The 24,539-nt window shown below is 39.4% G+C and overlaps 2 protein-coding genes across 4 annotated transcripts in view; one reads left to right on the top strand and one right to left on the bottom strand.

The window, feature by feature from the left end:
• Positions 1-16,968, bottom strand: part of Eaf2 (ELL associated factor 2) — a 48,631-nt gene extending 31,663 nt beyond the window's left edge. Inside the window, exons 1-2 of one of the 2 annotated variants that reach the window (XM_075964879.1) lie at positions 16,746-16,968; positions 13,519-13,613 (exon numbers count right to left, since the gene is read on the bottom strand). In XM_075964879.1, coding sequence (XP_075820994.1) covers positions 13,519-13,613; positions 16,746-16,851 — 201 coding nt within the window. In that variant the 5' untranslated portion in view covers positions 16,852-16,968. The remainder of the gene's footprint in view (positions 1-13,518; positions 13,614-16,745) is intronic. The other variant, XM_075964889.1, reaches the window with a different exon arrangement.
• Positions 16,969-17,057: 89 nt separating this feature from the next.
• The window catches only part of Iqcb1 (IQ motif containing B1), a 57,841-nt gene continuing 50,359 nt past the window's right edge, over positions 17,058-24,539 (top strand). The window contains exons 1-5 of one of the 2 annotated variants that reach the window (XM_075964899.1): positions 17,058-17,193; positions 17,656-17,724; positions 20,664-20,777; positions 20,989-21,151; positions 23,592-23,721. In XM_075964899.1, coding sequence (XP_075821014.1) covers positions 20,678-20,777; positions 20,989-21,151; positions 23,592-23,721 — 393 coding nt within the window. In that variant the 5' untranslated portion in view covers positions 17,058-17,193; positions 17,656-17,724; positions 20,664-20,677. Of the gene's footprint in view, positions 17,194-17,270; positions 17,503-17,655; positions 17,725-20,663; positions 20,778-20,988; positions 21,152-23,591; positions 23,722-24,539 lie in introns of those variants that run through there. The other variant, XM_075964909.1, reaches the window with a different exon arrangement.

Here is a 24,539-nt window from a genome sequence, read left to right on the forward strand (position 1 = left end):
AATATATTTGTCTAACAACAGTAACTCACAATTACAAATCTATTATCCCATCATCCCTCTTTTTTTTTTTTTTTTCAAAATGATCCCTGAGCTTATAAATTTCCTCCCCCAACCCTCAATCGTATACTAATTATAATCAACCCCTAAATGATGTCCCTAAACCCAAGGGCAAACTTTACTGGGAGAGGGGACGTCGTCCTCTAAAATTACTTCCAGCTGTCATAGGGGCGACGTTCTTTCTGGGGGATCCTGTGAAAGTAAAATGATGGTTAAATTTCAAGATCAATGTCTTTTAAAATTGCAAATAGTCTCTGAGTATTTTGTGGAGGTCTGGCCAGAATGTTGTACAAGATGTGCACCATTTCAGCTAACCAAGTTGGAACTGTCTTGTGCAGCTGGTACCCAAAGCAGGTCTTGTTGTAGCGCTATCAGTATCTGACGTCATATCAACCAGGTGGAGTTGTTGTTATGGGGCCCCATCTTCTTCCTGGAAACTTCAAATGTCACTTCAGGAAAAACTCATTGTTCATTATGAAAAACTTACGCATTAATCATATAGACACACACATATATATATATATTCAATGAAAGACATGATAGATATATTCAATGAAAAGTATGATAGATATGAAGAAAAGCAAAGATGTTTTCTAAACTCATATTTCTTTCTGTCCCACATCATGGCTCTTGACATGAGACAGAAACTCCAGAAACTCTGGGTTTTTCTCTTACTAACAGGCTTGGAATTGGAGAGGGACTGAGCCAGAGTCCAACTTCAAAACCAGCTTTATAAATTTAGAAATATGGTTTAATATTACTTACACAACCCATTCAGTTTTCTTGATATTTCCTATCGGGCAGGTATTTTTCCATCTGTCAGTATCCAAACATCCAGGGTCCCTTGAATTTCTCAAAGATGAGTGTTTTCCTGTGGAGATAAGAACAGAACCCTGCCCCCATTCTATATGTTTTTCTTACCACCTGTATGAATATCATCATTGTGGATGAGTTGTCATTTCTCCTTTCCAAGAGGTTTCTCTTCTTCAAATCGAAACTTTATTAATTTTGATGGTATCCACAATTTTTCTTCTCCTGTGGAAACAAGAGCAAAACCCCTTCCCCAACGTAGCACATTTCCTGGCTTCCACTGAGAGGTCAGCACATCTTTGAAATAAATCGGTTGATTTAGTTCAGCAGACTTTTCCATTATCCAATGTCTCTCTGCTGCTGTCGTTCCTTTCTCATTAGCGTTAAGAAAATTCAAGGTTAATAAAGCATTATGTAATCTATTTCTGGGGGTATTTTCGGTCCCTTTCTGTTTGTTCAGCATATCCTTTATAGTACGATTTGATCTTTCTATAACTGCCTGACCTGTAGGATTATTTGGTATACCTGTAATGTGTTTTATATTATAATAATCAAAAAAGCGTTTCATTTTCTTAGATACATATGCTGGACCATTGTCTGTCTTTATTTGTGCGGGTATACCCATGATGGCCATAACTTCCAATAAATGTGTGATTACTGAATCAGCCTTTTCTGAGCTCAGGGCAGTAGCCCATTGAAAACCTGAATACGTGTCTATGGTGTGGTGTACATATTTTAATTTACCAAATTCTATAAAGTGGAACACATCCATCTGCCAGATTTCATTTCTCTTAGTGCCCTTTGGGTTACTCCCTGCAGGCAACGGTGTTTGATTATAGAAAGAACAAGTAGGACATCTCTTTATAATGTCCTTAGCTTGTTGCCAAGTAATGGAAAATTCTTTCTTTAGGCCTTTGCTATTGACATGATGCTTCTTATGAAATTCTGAGGCCTGCAACACACTTCCAATCAATAATTGATCAATCTCAGCGTTGCCTTGGGCTAGAGGACCAGGCAGACCTGTATGGGACCGGATGTGTGTTATGTACATCGGACAAAGCCTGTTCCTGATTATGTCTTGTACCTGGATAAACAATGAAGTCAACTCTGTGTCATCTGGTATAAATTCAGCGGTTTCAATATGCAAGATAACTCTTTCTGCATATTGTGAATCTGTAACTATATTAAGAGGTTCTTTAAAATCCCTTAGCACCATAAGAATGGCATATAATTCTGCCTTCTGGACAGAATTATAAGGGCTTTGTTCCACCTTACTCAATTCATCTGACTTGTAACCTGCTTTCCCTGATTTATTTGCATCAGTATAGAACGTACGGGCTCCAGTTATTGGAGCATCACGTACAATTCTAGGAAGAATCCAAGAAGTTCTTTTTATGAGGTTAAGTCTACCACTTTTGGGATAGTTGCTATTAATTTCTCCCAAAAAATTAGCACAAGCTCTTTGCCACGGTTCATTGTCTTCCCATAACTTTTTTATTTCTTCAGTAGTAAAAGGCACTATAATTTCTGCTGGGTCTATACCTGCTAGTTGACGAAGTCTCAGCTTACCTTTTATAATTAATTCAGAGACTTTTTCCACATAAGTTTTTAATTTTTTACTTGGTTTATTAGGTATAAATATCCACTCTAAAATAATATCTTCCCTCTGCATTAGAATCCCTGTAGGAGAAATTCTGGAAGGCAATATGACTAGGATGCAGCTAAGATTTGGGTTCACCCTATCCACATGTGCCTCCTGTAATTTTTCCTCAATCATTGTCAGTTCCTTTTCTGCTTCAGCTGTCAGTTCTCTTGGACTATTCAAATCTTTATCACCATCTAAGGTTTTGTTTAAATGAACTATTAGATCAGGTGTTATCCCAACAGCTGGTCGTAGACTGGAAATGTCTCCTAACAATCTTTGGAAGTCATTAAGAGTCTTTAAGCGGTCTCTCCTAATTTGTGCCTTTTGCGTTTTAATTTTCTCTAACCCTATTCTGTAACCTAGGTAATTAATAGAGTTTCCTCTTTGAATCTTTTCAGGGGCAATTTGTAATCCCCACCTAGGCAAGACTTTCTTTACTTCTTCAAACATCCTTTCTAAAGTATCTTTATTTGAATCAGATAACAAGATGTCATCCATGTAATGATAAATAATGGACTTGGGGAATTGTTTACGAATTATTTCCAATGGCTTACTTACAAAATATTGGCACAGTGTAGGACTATTGAGCATACCCTGTGGGAGGACAGTCCATTGATATCTCCTATTGGGCTGAGAATTATTATAAGTAGGCACTGTAAAGGCAAATTTTTCTCTATCCTTTTCTTGTAACGGTATAGTGAAAAAACAATCTTTCAAATCAATAACTATAAGAGGCCATCCTTTTGGTAACAGAGAAGGCAAAGGAATTCCAGATTGTAGTGAGCCCATAGGTTGAATTACTTTGTTGACAGCTCTTAGATCTGTCACCATTCTCCATTTACCAGATTTCTTTTTTACAACAAACACAGGAGAATTCCAAGGGCTGGTTGATTCTTCAATGTGGTGAGCATCTAGTTGCTCCTGCACCAGCTGTTCCAATGCCTGTAGTTTATCTTCAGCTAGAGGCCACTGTTTGATCCATATTGGCTTCTCAGTTAGCCATTTTAAAGGTAGGGCTGTTGGTACCTCTAAAGGTTTGGTATTTGCTGTATGTTCTTGTACAGCCTGAATGGCTAGTGACCTTTTTCCATAATACCTCATCATATACTTCCCAGAATTATGAGTTCCTGGAACTACAGGAATGTTAATCTGGGTATTCCATTGCTGTAGCAGGTCACGGCCCCATAAATTTATGGCAATATTGGCTATATATGGCCTTAGTCTTCCTATTTGCCCTTCGGGCCCTATGCATTCAACCCATCTTGTGCTTTGTTTTACACGAGATAGGGTTCCAATTCCCAGGAACTGAACATCTACCTCTTTAAGAGGCCAATTCGGATGCCAAGATTCTGGGGTAATGATACTTACATCCGCACCTGTGTCTAATAAGCCTTCAATAAAAGTGCCATTTATACAGACTCTTAGCTTTGGTCTTTGATCATTAATAGAAGTCTGCCAAAATATACGTTTACTCTGTCCAACTGGGTTTTTTGACTCATCCTCCACATGGATTTCATCATTTAGACCAGTATTACTTTTTACAGCAGAAATTGGAGCTTTTAATTTTCTTGGTGAGGCACGTTCTCCACTGTGACTGGGAATGACTGGGCCACTGTTGGCTTGGGGGCCTGCGAGAGGCCCCTCAAGGAGTTTCCCGACGGTATCGGGTTGCCTTGTTTGTCTGTTGTTGATCTGCATTCATTGGACCAATGTCGGCCTTTACCGCATCTCCTACATATACCTGAAGGCCTAGGTCTCCTATCTTTGTCATTCCCAGAGGAGATAATATTCCTAGAAATTCTGTGCCTGCAATCCCTTTTCAGATGTCCTAATTTACCACAATTAAAACACCTGGCAGTTTGATGTCTCCTCATTGCTGTGGAAATCGCTTCTCCTACCCAAGATTCATCGTTATAGCTAAACGTCTCAACATTCATCGTATGCTGAATCCATTCATCCATAGGTGCTGATCTAGACTTTAAAGGCCCAATTATCTTTTTGCATTCTATGTTTGCATTCTCAAAAGCTAGAGATTCAAGAAGTATTCGTCTAGCTTCTGGGTCTGTTACCCCTATGTCCAGAGCCTTAATTAATCTTTGCAAAAAGTCAATAAAGGGTTCTCTCTGTCCCTGCCTAATTCTGGTATATGATTCAACCCTTTTTGCTGGATCTTGTATCCTATTCCAAGCATTTAAAGCTGCTTGGTGACATAGACACAGTACTTCATCATCATAAAGAGCTTGGACCTGTGGATCAGCATATTCTCCTGCACCAAGAATTTGGTCTTGGGAAACCTCAATACCTTTTGCTCTTCCTTGCTGTTCCATATGTTTGGATTCTTCTCTGAAATAAATTCCAAACATCAAGGAAGGTCCATTATCTAAAACTGCAGACACTAACTGATGGAAATCATGGGGGGTAGCTCTAGCATTAGAAGCCCAAGTCCTTATCATTTCCTTTACGTATGCAGAGTGCAAGCCAAAATTAACAATAGCTTGCTTAATTTCTTTTAGATCATTCATTGCTATTGGCGTCCATCTAGCTTCTCTGACTCCCTTTGAGCCTTTAGAAGTTGACGCTTTGTCAGAATTAAGTATAGGGTATGCTGCTAAAACCTTTGGTAAGCCAGTTCTAATAGCTGGTGTTGGCATTGTATCCTGTCCTTGTGCCTTATTACTCTGTTCACCAGCTCCAATCATTTCTTCAATCATTTCAAGTCTTTTTATTATTGTCTCTTTTGAATCCTTAATCTCCTGACCTGCATGAGTTTCTAGTAAAGATTGTATGGTTCTTAGGAGTGCCATGATCTTCCTAAATGATAGAATATGCAAAAGAATACTAAAACCTAGTAACCAGTAAATTAAGTTATCCCCATAGTCATATAAACCTTGCATGATATAACCCATTGTATTGGTAACCAGAACAGTAAAATTCGCGTTGGAAACGGGAACTGCCATATTACCTATTATCCAGCAGGTGGCGCTGTTGCCAAGTCTCGACGAAAACACGGTCCTGTTTCAGAGTCTGCCTAGTATTTGTTAAAAACTGGAAAATGTAAGTTGCTCAACAAAGTAAATGTAATTAAATCAATTCCAGAGATGGAACCAGAAACCAGAATCCAGGGGTAGAGAAGAGCAACCTGGAAGCCGCTTATGCCTCCACGTGACAGAGTCACCCTGAGGGGTTGCAGCTTTCAGCAACCGCGTGCTCTGGTTCGCGCCACTTAAGAGCTGTGCTTGCAAGGGAGATTTAAAAACGACTCAGAAAAGAGCAAACCAGGCGGGCAGAGACTACGCGGGCCTGTGGAGTTTAAATCCACAGGCAGCGGCTGAGGAAGCAAGGGCTCCCACCAAGCTGAACAAGCGCCCGCCAAGCCGAACTTGCGGCCGCCAAGCCGAACTTCCGGCCGCCAAGCCGAACTCGCGGCTGCGAGCCGGGAGAGGTTCTAAAACCAAACGTTGGGCGCCAAATGAAGGCGTAAGTCACAAACAATGCCAATTTGGGATTATGATTAATAGGGTGATATTTATTTAAAGGGGAAAAACTTACAGATCACTTTCAGCCCTCTGCGTAACCAGGAAGGAAGTCAAGTCACCGGTGGAGCAGGAAGTGAAGAGAGAGAGGAGAGGGAAGTGGCCGCTTTTTTAAAGGGAGAGAGACCACGCCCCAAGGGGCTGGTATCTCAGCGGCGATAGGCTGGAGGAGTGGGAGGACCTCCCGCAACATGACTTGTTACGTAAAAGGATCAAATGGTAAAGTGTTTGGTCATTCCAGTTCAGCCTAACTGCCTCCATGGGTCCACCACCTCTGGTGCATCTGTAGCTGCTTGTCAACAAATTCCTTGTTGCTCGACTTCTAGAAACTAATGGATGGTGAACAGTGGGCAGGAGACTAACGTACTAGACACGAGGTAAATTCAGATGGGAAAGGAAATGTAGGCAGAAGCCAAGAAAGTAATGCCAATTCCCTTTCTACACAAGCTACTGTGAGGGAAAACATGACCAGAGTGTCCAGCTCCATTATCTGACTCCATTCCCATAAAGGTTTTGTGGGTTTTTTGTTTTTTTTGGTATGTGCTCTCATACATGCTTTACCACAGATTGGGAAAGAGACTGCACTGTGAAGGAAGACATCTCTGCCCAGAGTCACATAGAGTGGAGCAAGAATTTTATTGCTGGTGCCTAGATTCTAACTCCCATGTCTCATTCCATCAGTATGTGTCACAGCTATGAGTGGTGATTTGAAATGATGATAGCAAAACCCATTTTTAAAATGCTCAAATGATTTGAGGCAATATTGAATTTCCTTTCCTAGAGCATAAGTGGCATATGTGTATTGTGAACTTTATAATATTGAAATATGTTGTACAATGATTACTTATTACTTACAACAGAACAATCTGTATTTATATGAAGCATATACTCATGATTACTTACGATAAAGCAGGACTAGGTAGAATTAGCTGCTACATTGGATCCAGAGTACTCTTTCTTTTTTGATCAAATTGGAGACTTAATACTGGACAATGGTGGCTCAAACCTTTAATCTCAGTACTCAGGAGGCAGAGGCAGGTGGATCTCTGAGTTAGAGGCCAGCCTGGTCTACAGAGGTAGTTTCAGAACAGGTAGGACTACACAGAGAAACCCTGTCTCAAAAAACAAAAGGGGGAAAATAAAAGGAGAATTAAGAACAAACTTTGTAACTTGGTATCTCTTAGTTGAGGGGGTGTTTCTTAGAACAAGAGGGAATCCAGACTAGAAGAAATAAAATCTCACTTATACTCTTCCCTATACGCTCCTTCACCTACTTGGTTAAGTGAGCAGCTCTGTTTTAGTGGTATCTTTGGTTATCATCTTTATCCTGTCTGATGTCTGGTCCCTCAGCTGCTCTGCCACATCAGACACACAGCCATTACCCCGAAGTCTCACATGTTTAGGTATCTGTCCAGCAGTTTCCAAAAGGTTGAGTCACGTCCCATGATTAAGTCATTTCTATCTGAGAAATGGCTCACCCACACCTGCTTGTCACAGTACAGAAGGCAGTAGGACTCCTTAAAGAGTTTCTTCTTGCCTTTCAAGAAAAAGACAAATTCAGACCTTCCCTTTCTTGGCAAAGCTAGAGAGAAGAATTGGTGTTCCCATTTTTCTTTGTTCTTACATATTACAAAATATTTTGTGTTGTCTTCTAAACAGGATCTCAATTCTGCCTTCAAAATTGTCTACTTATGGGGTAGATGCCTCTATAGTTAAGACCACATACTGTTCTCACAGAAGTCCTGAAGCTTCTAGCTCCCTTGTTGGGTGGCTCACAGCTGCCTATAATTCCAGCCCCAGGTGTTTCAATGCCCTCTTTTGGCCTCCACTAATGTCTAAATTTTACCACACACATACACACAAATATACATATCAGCTATACACTAATATATATGCAATTATATATATAAAATTTTTAAATTAAATCTTTTTAAAAAATGTTTATTTGGATCTATTTTCATTCTTGTACATGTTGACATCCAGTTATGTCAGCTGGCATGGAGTGAGCAATGTGGAAGTGTATGCTGTCGGAAAATATGGTGAACCATAAACCCCACAGGAGTAGAGTCCTGACTGTCACCTATTAGCTTTATACTTTATCCTTAGCCATCAGGGGAATGCAAATCAAAACAACTCTGAGATACCATCTTACACCAGTCAGAATCGCTAAGATCAAAAACACCAATGATAGCTTATGCTGGAGAGGATGTAGAGTAAGGGGAACACTCCTCCATTTCTGGTGGGAAAGCAAACTTTTACAGCCACTTTGGGAATCAATATGGTGATTTCTCAGAAAATTGGGAATCAACCTACCTCAGGACCCAACAACACCACTCTTGGGCAAATACCCAAAAGATGCTCAATCATACTACAAGGACATTTGTTCAACTATGTCCATAGCAGCATTAGCCATAATAGCTAGAACCTGGAAACAACCTAGATGACCCTCAACTGAAAAATGGAAAAAGAAAATGTGGCACATTTACACATTAGAGTACTACTTAGCAGTAAAAAAGACATTTTGAATTTTGCATACAAATGGATGGAACTAGAAAAAACAATCCTAAGTGAGGTAACCCAGACCCAGAAAGATAAACATAGTATGTACTCACTCATAAGTGGATACTAGCTATAAAGCAAAGGATAATGAGTCTATGATTCGTGATTTTAGAGAAGCTAAGTAACAAGGTGAACCCTAAGAAAAACATACATTGATCCACCTGAAAAGGAGAAATATACAGGATTGCCTGACAAAATTGGGAGCATGAGGGGAGAAGGGAGAAGAAGGGAAGACGAGGGGAGAAGGTGTGAGGGGAGGAAAACTTGAGACCAAGGAAAGAGATATTTTGATTGAGGGAGCCATTATGGGGCTAGTAAGAAACCTGGCACTAGAGAAATTCCCAGGAATCCACAAGGATGACCCACCAGTTAAGACCCTAAGCAATAGAGGAGGGGGTACCTGAACTGGCCTTGACCTGTAGTCAGACTTATGAATATCTTAAATATCACTATAGACTTCATTCAGCACCTGATGGAAACAGAGGCAGAGATCTGCATTGGAGCACTGGACTGAGCTCCCAAAGTCCAGTTGAAGAGTGGGAGGAGTGAGAATATGAGCAAAGAGGTCAAGACCATGATGGGGACACCCACTGAAACAGCTTACCTGAGCTAATGGGAGCTCATCAACTCTAGCCAGACAGAGAAAGAAACAGCATAGGACCAAACGAGTCCCTGTGAATGTGGGTGAAAGTTGTATGGCTGGGACACATGCAGGGCCACTGGCAGTGGCACCAAGATATATCCCTACTGCTTGTACTGGCTTTTTTGGAACCTATTCTTTTTAGATGGGTACCTTACTCAGACTAGATATAGTAGGAAGGGTCTTGGACCTTCCCCAAAGCAATGTGCCTTATCCTCTCTGAGGAGTGGATGGGGGTGAGGAGGTAGGTAGAAGGAATGGGAGAAGGGGAGGAGTGGGAACTGGGAATGGTATGTAAAATAAAAAAAGACAGTTTGTTTGATTTAAAAAAAAACAATAAAATGTTTGAGTTTAACTTCATTTCCTACTCTGTATCAGAAGTCCCAGAAGGAACATTTCATCTGTTACTCCATGTTTGACATTAGCAGTATCTATATTAGTTTAAGTGTACAGGTACCAGGTACGATGTGCACTGTCCTTAAACAAAACTGTCCGGAACAGGCTGGACAGGAAAGAGCTCAGTGAACCTGTTAGTACTCCAGATTCCTCCATGTCCCCTAGCCCCTCCCTTCCACCTGGAAGGAGAAACACTGAGAACAGAAATTGCAGATATTGATTCATTATTAACCCATAAGAATACATCAGAAAAAGAAAAAAAAAGTCTTCTCCAATTCTAAAAAAAAAAAGAAATTGCAGATATTCGGAGAGAAGCACATTCCACAGGAGAAGAACAGGCCCCAGCAGGCCAAAGGCTCCCCACTGCCTACGAAAAAGAAAATGAGGAGAGCTACCCAAGCAAGGTCAGTTGTAGGCGGTTTCAGGCGGTTTATAGAAAAGCAAGGTCCAAAACACCTGCTTGCTGGATAGCTGCTACAAACGTGAGTGGGCAGATCCGACACCTGGGATGGAATAAAGTGAAGACACTGGGACTTGAGAACTTAGAGGACCTGCTCTGCCAGTTACTAATAAGAGAGATGAGGCCCCTCTCTGGCCCCTTCCTCCAAGTGAAAACTGGAATGGTAATACCTCCTATTCCAGACTATGAAAATTAAAGTCTGTGAGACAGTGGCTGGCATGGAGTGAGCAATGTGGAAGTGCATGCTGTCGGAAATATGGTGAACCACACACCCCACAGGAGTAGAGTCCTGACTGTCACCTATTAGCTCTATACTTCGGTGCAAATTATTTACTCTCTTCAAGCCTTGGTTTCCTTCTCTATAAAATAGGGGTAAACTCCTAGTACTTGTTGAAGAGATTAAATAAAATTAAGTGGGTAATATATGAAAATCACTAAGCAGTATATGGGACCATCCATGCCACATCCAACAAATGTTTGTTATCATTATTATTTTTTATTTTTAAAATGCTTATAAAACTTAGAAGTGTACAGTATTTAACTGGTCTATAGTCTTCATTTTTATTTGTTTATCAATATGATAATACCAAAAAAGAATGGGATTTAAAAATCTACCTTACCAAAAGAACCATCAGAACCTGAAATCATTCTTACTTTATAAAATTAATTTTTTTAAAATCGTATGTGTGTGTGCTCGCACGTGCGCATTTGCGTAGGTATGTGCACATGAGTACAGATGTGTGTGAAGACTAGAAGGTGACAGTTAATTCCTACCATCATTTTTTACATTTCAGAAATCTATAAGCCATAAACCTGAAAATATAGGCCTAGTCCAATAGTTATCATTTTAAGAGGATTCATACTGATACCATAATCAAACATGGTAGATCAGAACTCTTCACTAAACAGGATAATGAACAAAATGATATTTATCAATACATAGAATTGCCATAGAAGAGCAATATAAGAGATGAAATGTGACGGTTGTAACTTGAAAAACAGATATTCTATATGGCAAAGATAAGCCCAACAAGAGTTCTAGTGCAAACTAATCTCCACTGATTAATACCACCATAGGCAGGAACAACAGGACAGCAGCTCCCACTGTGAACTTAAAGCTTTTCTGTCACTTTTAAAATGAAGTGGCTGTTTTTCTTTGAGTGGCTGGGAGATGGGGAGGACAGGAGAAGGGTTTGAGGGAAGGTAGCTGGGAGGGGCAAGGGGGTTAGAAAGTGTAATTATTTCTACTAAAAGCATACTTTTAAAAAAGTTTAAATACTGAAAATAAAATTGAATGACTCATTCAGGTTACTCCTTATAAACATCATAAAGCAAACAAGGCTTGGTACTGCTGAACAAATTTCCAAATGATATAGAAACCCAAGAATTTGGAAATTTTTCATAATAGAGGATTTCAAAAGTTAACTTTTTCAGAGCATCTCATAGTAAATTGACTTTTCATTTTTCTTCAGTTCCTAAGGAAACAAATGAGAAATATTCAATAAAAACTCACGCACATACAGAGCTCTATCTTAAGAAACCTTGAGAAGGGCTGGAGAGATGGCTTAGTGTTTAAGAGCATTGCCTGCTCTTCCAAAGGTCCTGAGTTCAATTCCCAGCAACCACATGGTAGCTCACAACCATCTGTAGGGAGGTCTGGCGCCCTCTTCTGGCCTTCAGGCATACAGACACAATATTGTATACATAATAAATAAATAAATATTAAAAAAAAGAACTTGATTCTTATAGAAAGCAACCTTTCTGTTGCTTTAAAAAAAAAAGAAACCTTGAGAAGCAGCAACTGATTCCATCTGACATAGTTGTAGGGTCATAAAAATAAGAAAAAGACAGAATAGAAGATAAAGCTTTCTGTACCTCTGACCACGACACAGCAACTCAATAATCCATGTAATATGATGTGGATTGGGCAACCCCAAACTATTCACACCATAAAATCAAAGGCAAAATGTCTCAAAAAGTCCAGTGTTTTTGTATGATATTTTGTTTGTGTTCTCACAAATAAAGCTTGCGTGGAGATCAGAGGGCCAACCTACCTCCCAGTTAACCATAGAGGCCAGGCAGTGGTAGCACGTACCTTTAAACCCAGCATTTGGGAGAAGGAAACAGGAAGATCAGTAGTTCAAGGCCACACTGGACTATGCGAGATTGAACCAGTCTAAAAGAGCAACAGAATCTTTGACCCTAGCTTGTGGAGGCTCAAGCCTTTGACCCCAGCACTTGGGAGGATCATGCCTTTGACCCCAGCACTGAGGAGGATCATGCGTTTGACCCCAGCACTTGGGAGGACCATGCTTTTGACCCCAGCACTTGGGAGGATCATGCCTTTGATCCCAGGACTAGGGAGGTGGAGACAGGCTCTCCCCCATTTGGTCTGAGGATTCACAGAGACAGAAACAACCCCCATTTGGTCTGCAATTTTGTAGATGTCAGAACTCTCTAGTGGCCAACTGCTCTGCTTCTCTGATCTTTCAGCTTTCACCCTAATATCTGACTTTGGGTTTTTTATTGATAAGACTTATTAGAATCATGCTTCAGATTTTTTTAATAGATAACACAAAATTATGGAGTTGGCTTTCTTTACAACTTTCTCTAAACAGATGAAGGCAGTATTAAAGAAAAAATCCAAATAATAAGAAATTTCTAACTCAAAGGGCTGAACTGAGGAAGTTTGTATTTTATGTAGATAACATTTGCTATGTTACTTGAATGTATTTGGAAAAATTTAAAAACAGAGAAAATGTTTGGCTAAGGGATCCAGAACCCACGATCTTCAGTCCAATCTCTAAACTACAGATTTGAATTTCCCTAATTCAAATTCCAATATCTGAAATGCTTCAAAATGTAATCTTTTTAGCTCAAATATGATACCACAAGTTGAAAATTCTACATCATGGACTATTTCATATACAAAATTATTATAAATATTTTATACAATTATTTTTAGGTTATATGTATACGGTCTAATACAAAAATTAAACAAATTTGGTATTTTAGATGTATGTCCTATCCCAAATGTATCTCATTATATATTTGCAAATATTCCAAAATTAAAAAAACAACTAGAACATGCAAAAAACTTGTTCCAAGTGTTTTGGATAAAGGAAGCTCGATGTGCATACTTCCTGAATCTTTTCCCCACCACACTATGTCTAATCATATTCTCGACTTAGACATATTTTCTATTGCTTCTCTAATGCCAATAGGATGAAGCTCAAATTCTAAATTTCAACATAAAATATACTTCACAATTTGATCCCAGTCTACATTTCAGTTTCCTTTAATCTATTTTCATTATATTTTAATTTACTACACATGTCATTTACTTCATAGACTTGTTCTTTTCAGTTGAGAGCCTGTTATACAGATCTCTTTCACGTTAGTATACAGAACTACTTACTTCTATATTTGGAAGAGTTATTGTCACCTGTTCACCTTTGCCAACCTCAAGATTTCCTTCACAAGAAGTATCAATAGAAGCAGGTTTGAAGTCATCTAAAAAATAGATACAAATATCAATTTTTATGAGATAGAACAATGTATGACTGAGACAGACACTGACAGAAGCAACTAAGGGAGGATGCTTTGGTTCACTGGTGTTTTAATTATTTTATTTTTGTGTATGAATGTTTTTGCTTGCACGTATGTGAACTCTCTTGTGCAGGAGCCTGAGGAGGCTATTGGATTCCTTGGAACTGGAGTTACAGACAATTGTCGATTACCAGGTGGGTGCTGGGAACCAGACCTAGGTCCTCCGGAAGAGCAGCCAGTGCTCTTATCTGCTGAGCCCCTTTGGTCACTGTTGAAGAGAGTACAGTCCACCATGGCAGGGAAAGAACATCAGAGTCTGTGCTGATCAAAGAACCTTAACTATAAACATAATTAAATCCTATTTTAAATTCTGATATTTACTCACACTAAAGTTTTACTACTTTTGGTGGGTGGGCCCACTTGAATAGCGAATAACCTGTCTGTAGTTATAGCTTATCAGCTTATTTTGTGACAATAATAAATGGTGTCACTGAAAACAGGACATTTGCTGATCATTAACACTTAAATAGATATAAATTATAAAGTCAGTGCTAGCCCAAATCCAAAATTAATCTCAATGTGTTATTCAAACTCTTCTATGTAGTGAATCTTTGTTTCTACGTGTGATCATTGTTACACTTAAGCAAATTACATGCGTTAGGACTCCATATGCACTTATGAATATAACTCATAAAAACTCATGGTGACTATGATTTATTCTTTATCATATTCTAAATACTGTACTCGTTTTTTTAATGCTATCACAAGCTCTCTAGAAAAAGTCTAAAATGTAGTTGTTACTATTTTTACATATGAAACTTAGGGAATGTCCTCAAAGTCACATTATATATGCATTTAGTGAAGGTCAGTGTTCACAGCCAGGCTTCTCTGAAGCCTTAATATAAAAGACAAGCAAAACTCAAGCTGTAGATAAGACAAAATAATACATTCTTTCAAATAACTCTGGCTTGAGTGTCTGCTATAAATTAGGTCCATTCACCCTACATAAATGTAAAATTCCCTATTGTATAGTCTCCTTTTCTCACTGAATTATTAAGATTGGAAACCACCCTGGAAAAGAACCTCTTCTTAAGGACAATAGCATGTTTTATTTAAATAAACCTAAACAGATTCTGTGTGATTCTATACTTAATTCAGTAAGAAGAGAGAGAAAAACAAAGACCGAAAACCTTTTTAATGACTTCTGCAAGACTAAGTGTGGAATCTAAGTTTGTTTACTCTGTGGTTATTATTATTATATTTGTATATTCTTGTTTATTGCCATTCTTGTGGCTGGATTATCTGACCCTGGAAAATATGATTTCAAATTTTCAGATCTTGTGTAAAGGTAGGGATGTAGGTCAGTGGTGCAGCACTTTCCGAGTATGTGCAAGGCCCTGAGTTTGATTTCTAACACTGCAGTTAATCAATCAATTAATCAAAGAAGTTATAAATAAAAGTCTTTGAAGCACCTGAAAGGCACTTTTCAGAAGCTGTATTTCATTCAATTTTGCTAAGTTATAAAAATATATACACTGAGAGGCTGGAGAGATGGCTCTGCAGTCAAGGGCACTTGTTGCTGTTGCAGAAGCCTTGGATCATTGAGCACCAACATCAGGTGACTGACAGGCACTGGTAACTCCAGTTACACAGGATTTGAGACTCTCTTGTGGCCTCTGAGGGCACCTGCATACATATGATGCACATACATACACTCAGGCCCACACATGTACATGTAACATTAAAAAAATCTATCTCTAGATAACTTCTTTTTTGTAATCTGAAACCATGTAGTTTGAAAAATAAAATATTACTGCATACCTGAGAAGGAAGAGGAAAGGACATGCATTGAGAGAGCAGATAAGAATAGTATCTTACTTTTAGAAAACGAAACTGAAGAGAGAGAAAGAAACTACAGGACCTGCACAGCACTAGCTGTTCTTTCATGTGGGGAGTTCTAAATTGTCACCCATGGCAAAATAAACAAAGGACACCCAGGGGAGTTCTGCTGGTAAGTTTCTCCAGTTTATCCCACCAAAACATGTTATATTTGTATAATAAACCTTTTTTTTACAAAGTGTACATATATCATTTGAAGGTTAAAACCATTGATTCTTCCTACGTTTACTCTCAGTTATTACAGCTAGATTGTTTATAACTTAAACTTTGATGACTGAGCTTTTAGTTGGGTGTTTTCAGAATATCAACTTTATAAGAAAAAGGACAGAATGACTGAGGAAGGTAAAACAATGAGACAGTAAGAACAGCTGGGCTGGAGAAAAGATCTGAAAAAAAAAATCTACTTTGCAATTTGTCATACACACACCCACATAGACACACACACACACATACACAAAAGAGGTCACGATTCATTGATGTTTCCTTTTGGCGCTAGAATTCTGAGGCCTAGTATGCAAAAAAGAAGTTTTACATACAAAATTAGGCTGCATTTTTGGCACTGGCATCTCTATCATTTAATTACTAAGACAAAAAGGCTCATTATAGCCAATTTTCCAATAATATTAAAGATAACCTATTGAGACCTCACCTTTCAATTTTTGATAATCAGTTGATCAGTAATTATTAGCTGACCATGAAATCCGAGATCCAAAAAGAGACAGAAACTATGGAGATAGCTGACATTCTCTCCTCACAAACAAACTAAATGAGACCGCTCATCAGCCAGCGGACAAGTGAAAACGGCGAAGGAGTGTCCCTGCGGCGTCTACACGTCGCTTTTGCCCTGCATTCGGTCCTTTGTTCCATCTGTCACCCTTCCACCCGCACCATCCACTTGTCACGCTGGTCTCCACAGGCACACCTCCAGATCTTCTCCACAAAATTTCCTCCCTCCTGCCTGTCAGTCTCTCGTCAGTCCTCCCAGGTTTCTCCCACACCTGCGGGACGCCAGGCGCCCGCGCCGCCGAGCCTGGGAACCGGGTAGTGTGGATCACGCTGCCATCGGGTCTCCCGGGGAGCCAAGGGCCGCGGGGACAGAATTACAGAATTCCGAGGCGTCTGTCTCCACGTCACCACATCCCCCCTGCATCCCAGAAGATTCCTCCCGGGTACCCCCTCCGGGCAGCCCGCACTCACAGCGCACGGTGTGGAAGGCACAGCGCGGCTGCTTCTCGAAACTTTCGCCCAATTTGAGAACCCGCTCGCGACGGTCCAGGTACGCGAGCCCCGCCGGCCCATTCATTCTCGTCCTGTGCCTCGCGCTCGGCCCAGGCCTCCGGCTGTCACTGCCTTCCCGAGCAGCTGCACCGGCCTCGGCCCCGGGCCGGAGCTCCGGCCCCTGCGGGCTCAGCTCTCCAGGCGCGTGCGCCCGCCCCCTGGAGCGCCCCGAGTCCCGATTGGCTGTCCGGAGACAGATGCCCCACCCCTTGCCTGCGGTCCCGCCCCGTCCCTCGCCCCCTCGCCCGCCCTCAGCCCCCTTTCCCGCGTCGCGACGCACACTGCTCTGCGAACGCCGCCTCGCTGAGGTGCGCGGTGCGTGGTGCGGGTCGGGCCTTGAGGTGGACGGAGGCGAAGCCGCGATGAGGTAACAAACCTGAGATGGCGGCTGAGATGGCCGAGGGCTCCGGGGGGCGGGGACGCTAGGACGCCAGGCTCTCGGACCCAGTGAACGGGCCGGCGGGGCCTGGGGGCGGGAGTGTGGGCCTCCTCCGCGTCCGGCCCGCAGGGTTGGAATCGGACGCCTGACGAGGGGCGGCGGCTGGGCCTGGGCCTGTGGCTTCCCGAGGCCTAGTAGCTCCGGGGCGCGTTGTGGAACCCCAGCCGCGCCCCCTCGGTGCTGTGACAGACTGGAAGCCACTTGAAGTGATGCTTTTCCCTTGATGGCCGTTTTTTGGTTTGTTTGTTTGTTTTTTAACCTTTAAATACCACAGGCCTTTTCCCGCCAGCGTTAGGGCCTGAGGAGGGGGCGTTTCCGGTGGGGACCCTGAAGCTTAGGGTTAGGGGGTAACTGACTGCATCAGGTTTCTGGCGTTTGTTTCCGTCGTAGTGATTCCTGGAGGCAGTGAAGGGCACGGCCTGGCACTCTTGATTCCTCAAGGATCGGCCTAGCAGCGGGGTAAGAGTATGAATTGATCGGTAATTGCCTCCCCCCCCCCCCATTCCTCTTGACACTTCGCAGCAGCATTGTAAAGCGGGAGAAAGCATTCATTGTGTTCCAGGAGAATTCAGAAAAAGGATCCAGTGAGTTGCGCCAGCAGACGATTTTTTCCAGGCTAATTGTATGGTTAGATTATCCTTCCATTTCTACCTTGAGCAGATTTATCGGGTTTTTTTTACCCATCCCCCCACCCCACCCCCGCCGTGGATGGGTGATTGTGTTTGCCTTCTACCCTTTAAAGGTACATGGAGACTGTTTTCTATGCTAATTGTACACCAGGATCTCTGGATTTGTACTCCAGCATCATCCCAACAGTGTGACTTTGTGCAAGCAAATCAGACATATGTGTTTATCATGAGGATTGGGGAAGTAATGATAATGGCTATGTAAAAAATAATACCCATCCTTGACAATTGTTGAAATGGTTAACTGGGTTCAATGCGTGCAAGCAAGTAGAACAATTCATAGTAACATACCTCTCCCGATTATTTAAGGTTCAGCTATACTTTTATATTTTAAGGCTTATCATTGATAGCTACCTTCTAGATTTTGGATTGTAAGGCCTAGGAATGGCAGCTTTGTTCACAGATGAAAATACTTGTCTAAGAAGCCCAGGTCATTGACTCTGTAGCCATCGAATATCAAAGGGAATTTGTTCTATAGGCCATATGAGTGCATACCTACTTATTTGCACATGGATTTTTATTACAGGATTGTGTATAATAATTTGCAACCTAAATGGCATCTAGTGAAAGGGATGTAAAAATCTATTTTGATGCACTCTCACAAGGAACAGTTAGACTAATGTTGACACTGGAAAGAGTAATATAGTTAGCATGCATTCTATAGGAAAGTTTTGTGTCTTCTGCCTGCTAGGAGTATTATTGGACTTTCTTTAAAAATAGCTTTAATGAACTGAATGGTTTATATTTTGCCCAAGAAGAGAGATGATTTTTGAATGACTTAAATACAAGTTATTCAAGCCTTAACTACAAAAATGGGACCATAGTGGCAGTCATAGTAGAATAATTGCTAAGAAATGAGTTAGAAGATTATTTGAAAATATGTTTTATATTTACAGTTTTGCCTGGGAGAAAAAAATAATGAATGTTGTAATTAAAATCACTGGTTTTGTAGCTTCTCAACTTTTTTTACAAGATCAAGTGTAAAATCACAAGATTTGTAGTTAGACTGATATCTGACTGATGCTACGATATATTTGTGGAGCTGTGACAAGTTTTTCAAGATGGCTCTCACTGTAGTTGTCCTGGAACTCCTTACGTAGATTAAGCTGGCCTTGAACTCACAGAGATCCACCAGCCTCTGCCTCCCAAGTACTGGAATTAAAGGCATGTGCCACTGTGCCTAGCTAAGTTTTATTTTTTTTAACTGCACATTGGAGGTGATTATAGACACTACTTCATAGTCCCATTGTGATGATAAAATGATGCATTAAAACCCACTCAGCACAGTTCTTGGCTCATAATAAATACTATATGTTATCCTTTATTAATTAAAATATGTTTTATAGTAAATGGTGCTGTTGAGCTTCAAATACTTTAGGACTTAGAAAAGCTATGATAAGAAAACTGACGTGTGGACTTTTTGCATTTTAGAGTTAATTCACTATAAATAATTTTTAATTTTCTTTTAATTATGTAACATTTCTGAGACCTAGTATTTTAGTACTTCACAGATCGTCTCCAGATTTAGTGATTAAGTAGAATGGCACACAGGACTTAACTCATATATTGTCTTATTTATTAGCTCTAATTTATAGTGAAGATATACAAAGCAAAGTCATCAAAGTGAAAGACCCATAAAGGGGTACATCCAGAGGAAACCAGGCCTGGTCTTCCAAAATCCTCTCCCAGTAAAATTACATAGAATTACACACAGTTTCTTGAGCAAAGCAGTTATGACAACACCTGTGAAGTATTTTCTACTAGGGAAGCTTATTAGATACTCAGTGATCAGAATTGTTGCTATTTTGTGTGTTGAAATATTAGTCCTTAATGTCAATGATAAGAGGTGGTGGAACCTTGAAGAGATGAGGTCTAGTGGAAAATAATTACATCATTGGAATTATCACCACCCTCAAAAGAATTGAAACAGTTTTTGTAAGACTTGCTACTTCTTAAGACTTACAAAAGGTGAGCTTGGCCCCTTCTCAGTCTCTCTTGGGTATCTTGTACCATATGATATCTCCCACTGTTCTATGATGTCATCTGTCATATGGCAAAGCCAAGATAGCTCTCATCAGAACTAATGCAGGACCATAGCCCAAGGCCCTTGAACTTCCAGAATTGTGAATTGAATAAACTTCTTTATAAAACACTCCATTTCAGGTATTGAAAATCAGATAAAGCATTTATCAGAATTCTTGGGTTCTAAAAGAAAAGCACATGTTTATTTTTTTTTTTTTTTTTTTTTTTTTTTTTTTTTTTTTTGGTTTTTCGAGACAGGGTTTCTCTGTGGTTTTGGAGCCTGTCCTGGAACTAGCTCTTGTAGACCAGGCTGGTCTCGAACTCACAGAGATCCGCCTGCCCCTGCCTCCCAAGTGCTGGGATTAAAGGCGTGCGCCACCACCGCCCGGCTACATGTTTATTTTATAACAGTTTAGACACAGTGATCTAGGCTTGTAAGAGAACAATAAAAATCCTTCTGAAATCCACATTCTATATACTAGCAAAGGTCCAGCCTTGTAAACTGACCTTTAAAGAAATAGCCATATGAAGACTGATGTATCAACTTTTTCTACAATCTGTTTCTCCTGTATGAATTCTATCTTAAAAATTGTGTAGAGAGAATGAATGCAAAGCTAGTACAATTCTTATTCTTAGTACACATGATCTTTGGTTTCTTTGTTTACTTTTTTTTATTATGTTAAAACACAGGTAGTAGGAAAAAAATGAAGCCAACAGGCACAGACCCAAGGATCTTGTCTTTAGCTGCTGAAGTAGCGAAAAGTCCTGAACAAAATGTTCCTGTTATATTGTTGAAGTTAAAAGGTAAGAAAATATTTTTATAGTTAGGAAAGACATTAAGTAAATACTGGTTCTATTATGATACAATGCTAGTGTTCTAATTTGTTTAGAGAAATCTTGACACTGAGGAATACCATTTTCCTTTTTGACATATTTTTAATGATTACAACATAAAAATGCTAGTATCTCTTAGGTGTGTTGAGCAAAAATAGGTATATCTTTTCTTTTTCCTTAGAAATAATAAACAACACCCCTTTGGGAAGCTCAGAGTTGAAGAAAGTGAAACAAGATATATATTGTTATGACCTCATTCAGTATTGTCTATTGGTCCTCAGTCAAGATTGTTCTCGAATCCAGGGTGGTTGGACTACAATTTCCCAGCTTACACAGATACTAAGGTAAAATGAAGCTAGACTATTAATTTGTTTTTGTTTTAAATATTTCTTTTTTATTTGTCATTCTAATAAAAATTAGACTCTCCTATGATATGTGTTGGTTGTACTTTTCTTTCACACTGTATGCTATTGTTTGTAACTCTATTGCAACTGATTGTCTTTAGATTTCTTTCCAAAGTGATCATTTCTTTTGTTTACCACTTGAGTCCCAACTAGCTAATATATTTCTGTTGACTCAGAAATATTTTTAAGAAATGAGTAAATTAAAACTCTGTACTTAAAAAACTAACAGTGGAGATTGTGCAGCAGTGATACTTGAATTAAGTGTCAAAATGAAAGTATATAGCAAAGAACAATAGAAAAACAAATACAGAAAACTTCATTTCACTTTGTAGTGATTTAGCTATCTAAATTGTATATGCATTAGGTAGCCCAAATGTTGTCCATGTAATTTAGAAGCAGCATTTACTTTTCTACTACCATGCTAAAAATTGAAGATCAATGCTTTTTTTTAAAGGTGATAAAGTGTTCTCGGTGCCTTAGTTAATAATTTTTCTTTCATTCTCATTTGATTTTAAGAAATTTATTATTATTTTTATTATGTGTATATGTTGATGTCTATGTATGGGTATGTGCACATGTGTATAGGTGCCCAAAGAGGCCAGAAGAACACATTGGATACCCTAGAGCTGAAGTTACAGATGGTTGTAATCTGTCAGATGTGGGTTCTGGGATTTAAACTCTGGTACTTGCAAGAGCTGGAGAGATGGCTCAGCAGTCAAGAGCACTGCTTGCTCTTCTTGCTCTTCCCAAGGTCCTGAGTTCCAGAGTTCAATTCCCAGCAACCACATGGTGGCTAACAACCATCTGTAATGAGGTCTGGTGCCCTACCTGATGAATCTCATCAACTCAGACTATGAAACCAAATATGAACAAGATCAACAGAACTACCATAGAAGGGCTGCCCATGCATGCTTCAGCATTGCCAGGGCCCAAATTTCATTCAAATTTCACTTGTAAGACCAGCAAGGTCTCTGAACTACTGAGCCATCTCTCCAGTCCCTTTCCATTTGATTTTAAATAAACTGTCCCTACAGGAGAGATTTTTTTTTTTCATAGTTATACTGTCTTGTTTTAGATCCTAACTTTCTAAACTGTTTACTTCTACTGTTATTACGTAAGGGCCCAATTCAAAGTACAAAGTTACAAAAATTTGATAAATCTATGTAATACTCTTTTATACTTTAATTTTCAAGATTAATTATTTCAGTATTGGTTGAATATAAGTAAATAAGTGCCTCTATATTTTTTGATCGGATATGCTAGGTAATGACAACATTGGTTGAATATTATTTCTTTTGTTAATGCCATCTGTCATACAGCTGTCCTGAGTAGTTAAGTTTAATAACTGAATAGAAAGTAAAAACTTGATAGCAAGCATTAGCCAGTTAGGTTTTTAGCATGCTTGTCTTGTAATTGCCATTCTTATCAGTGTTTGCACATTTTGTTGAAAAGACTTAGACATAGTACTTATCATACTACTTTGGGTTGAAGGCCCTTTTTGGTATGAGACTACAGCTACTTTTAATATTGGTATTTTTTAATATATTCAACTCATATCCAAGGAGCAGCTGTAATGGGTAGTTTCATGAAGATATAGTTCTCTGGAAGGATTATTCTTTCTGTGTATCATAAAATGTTCCTGTTACAGTTAGGGTATACTTTCACTGTTTTCCCTTTTGATATAAGGAATATATATACAAGCAGATAATTTGAGGATCTTAAGAAAACAATCTGTTGGGAAGAAGAATTGGGTATGAAACTAGAGTGTTTGGTTTTCTTATCTTTGTTCCTTGAAGTTAATCTCACCCTAGATAAATTTTTGCTATTAGATTTATAAAATATATCAATTAACAAAAATTAATGTAAAATAAACAGTCAAGGTATTCGTTGCCTTTTAGGCTGATTGTAGCCACCTCCCTGTAAACTAATCTCATTTCTCTTTATTGTAAACAGGTATTTTTCTTGTGGCCTTCTTCCTTTCTCTCTTTTTGTTTGTTCATTTTTTATTTCAGAGACAGGGTTTCTGTAAACTTGGCTGACCTGGAACTGACTATGTAGGTCAGGCTGACCTTGAACTCATCTCTGAGATCTACCTGTATCTGCTTCCCAGGGTGCTGGGATTAGAGAAATTGCTTCTCTAATGGCTTTCATTTCTTAAAGGGCCAGTATATTCGGTTTTAGGGTATGTGAGCCCTGGAACTGAATGCAAGCAAGGTCCATAGCACAGTTTAGTTCTCTAAAAAGTTAAAAATTTCCAGCAAATTTTTAATTGGCTTGTCAACAAAATAATGATACTTAAGATTTTCATTAAAGCACAATGCCTATGGAAGTTTGAACATCAAACTGATATTATTTATGCAAACTTGTACTCTCATTTCAGCCATTGCTGTGTGGGCTTAGAACCAGGAGAAGATGGAGAAGAATTTTACAAGGAATTACTTCCATCAGCTGTCGAAAATTTTCTTATCTTGGGGAGACGATTACAAACATGTTTCATCAATGCAGCTAAGGCATGCGTTTATTTGATGTTTATTCCCCAATAATTTTATTCTTTTTTCCTGAAACAAGGTTTCACTGTATAACCCAGGATAACTTCATACTCAGTGTGTAGCCTTGCAGGTTTCGGGGTGTCAGTCCTTCTGCCTAAGTCTCCTGAGTGCTGGGATTACAAGGATGTACACCATATCTAGTCTTTTCTGAGTTTTCCCATGCTATTTATCAAATTATGCTGTATCTGGCCAAATATACAAGTAGTGAATTTAAACATCTTTAACCCCCCAAAGAAATTACAACAGAGAACTTAATTTCTACATTAGAAAATTGGTAAATACTAGCTAAAGAATGCTGTATGATTTTTGAATAGTCTGTCTTATCACTAATTTTTTTTTTTTTTGGTTTTTTGAGACAGGGTTTCTCTGTGGTTTTGGAGCCTGTCCTGGAACTAGCTCTTGTAGACCAGGCTGGTCTCGAACTCACAGAGATCCGCCTGCCTCTGCCTCCCAAGTGCTGGGATTAAAGGCGTGCGCCACCACTGCCCGGCTCTTACCACTCAATTTTGGGCAATACCCATATATGCTTATATCCATGGCATCTTCCTGGAACATATTCTTCTCTCCTTAAATTTTCTAGTTGTTATTCCCTTCTTTAATTGGAGGAACATTTGTTCTCTAAGCCCAGGACTTTTCTGAATATCTCTAGTGGTGACAAAGAAGATATGTAGACTTTATGTTCCATATTTCAGACCTCTTCTTTATGAAAATATTTCAACTCAGACATGGTGATCTTTATAATTCAAATATTTCTTGGGTGTATTATGCTTTTATGAAAA

Source organism: Microtus pennsylvanicus, chromosome 1, assembly GCF_037038515.1.
Source record: "Microtus pennsylvanicus isolate mMicPen1 chromosome 1, mMicPen1.hap1, whole genome shotgun sequence".
NCBI lineage: Eukaryota > Metazoa > Chordata > Mammalia > Rodentia > Cricetidae > Microtus > Microtus pennsylvanicus.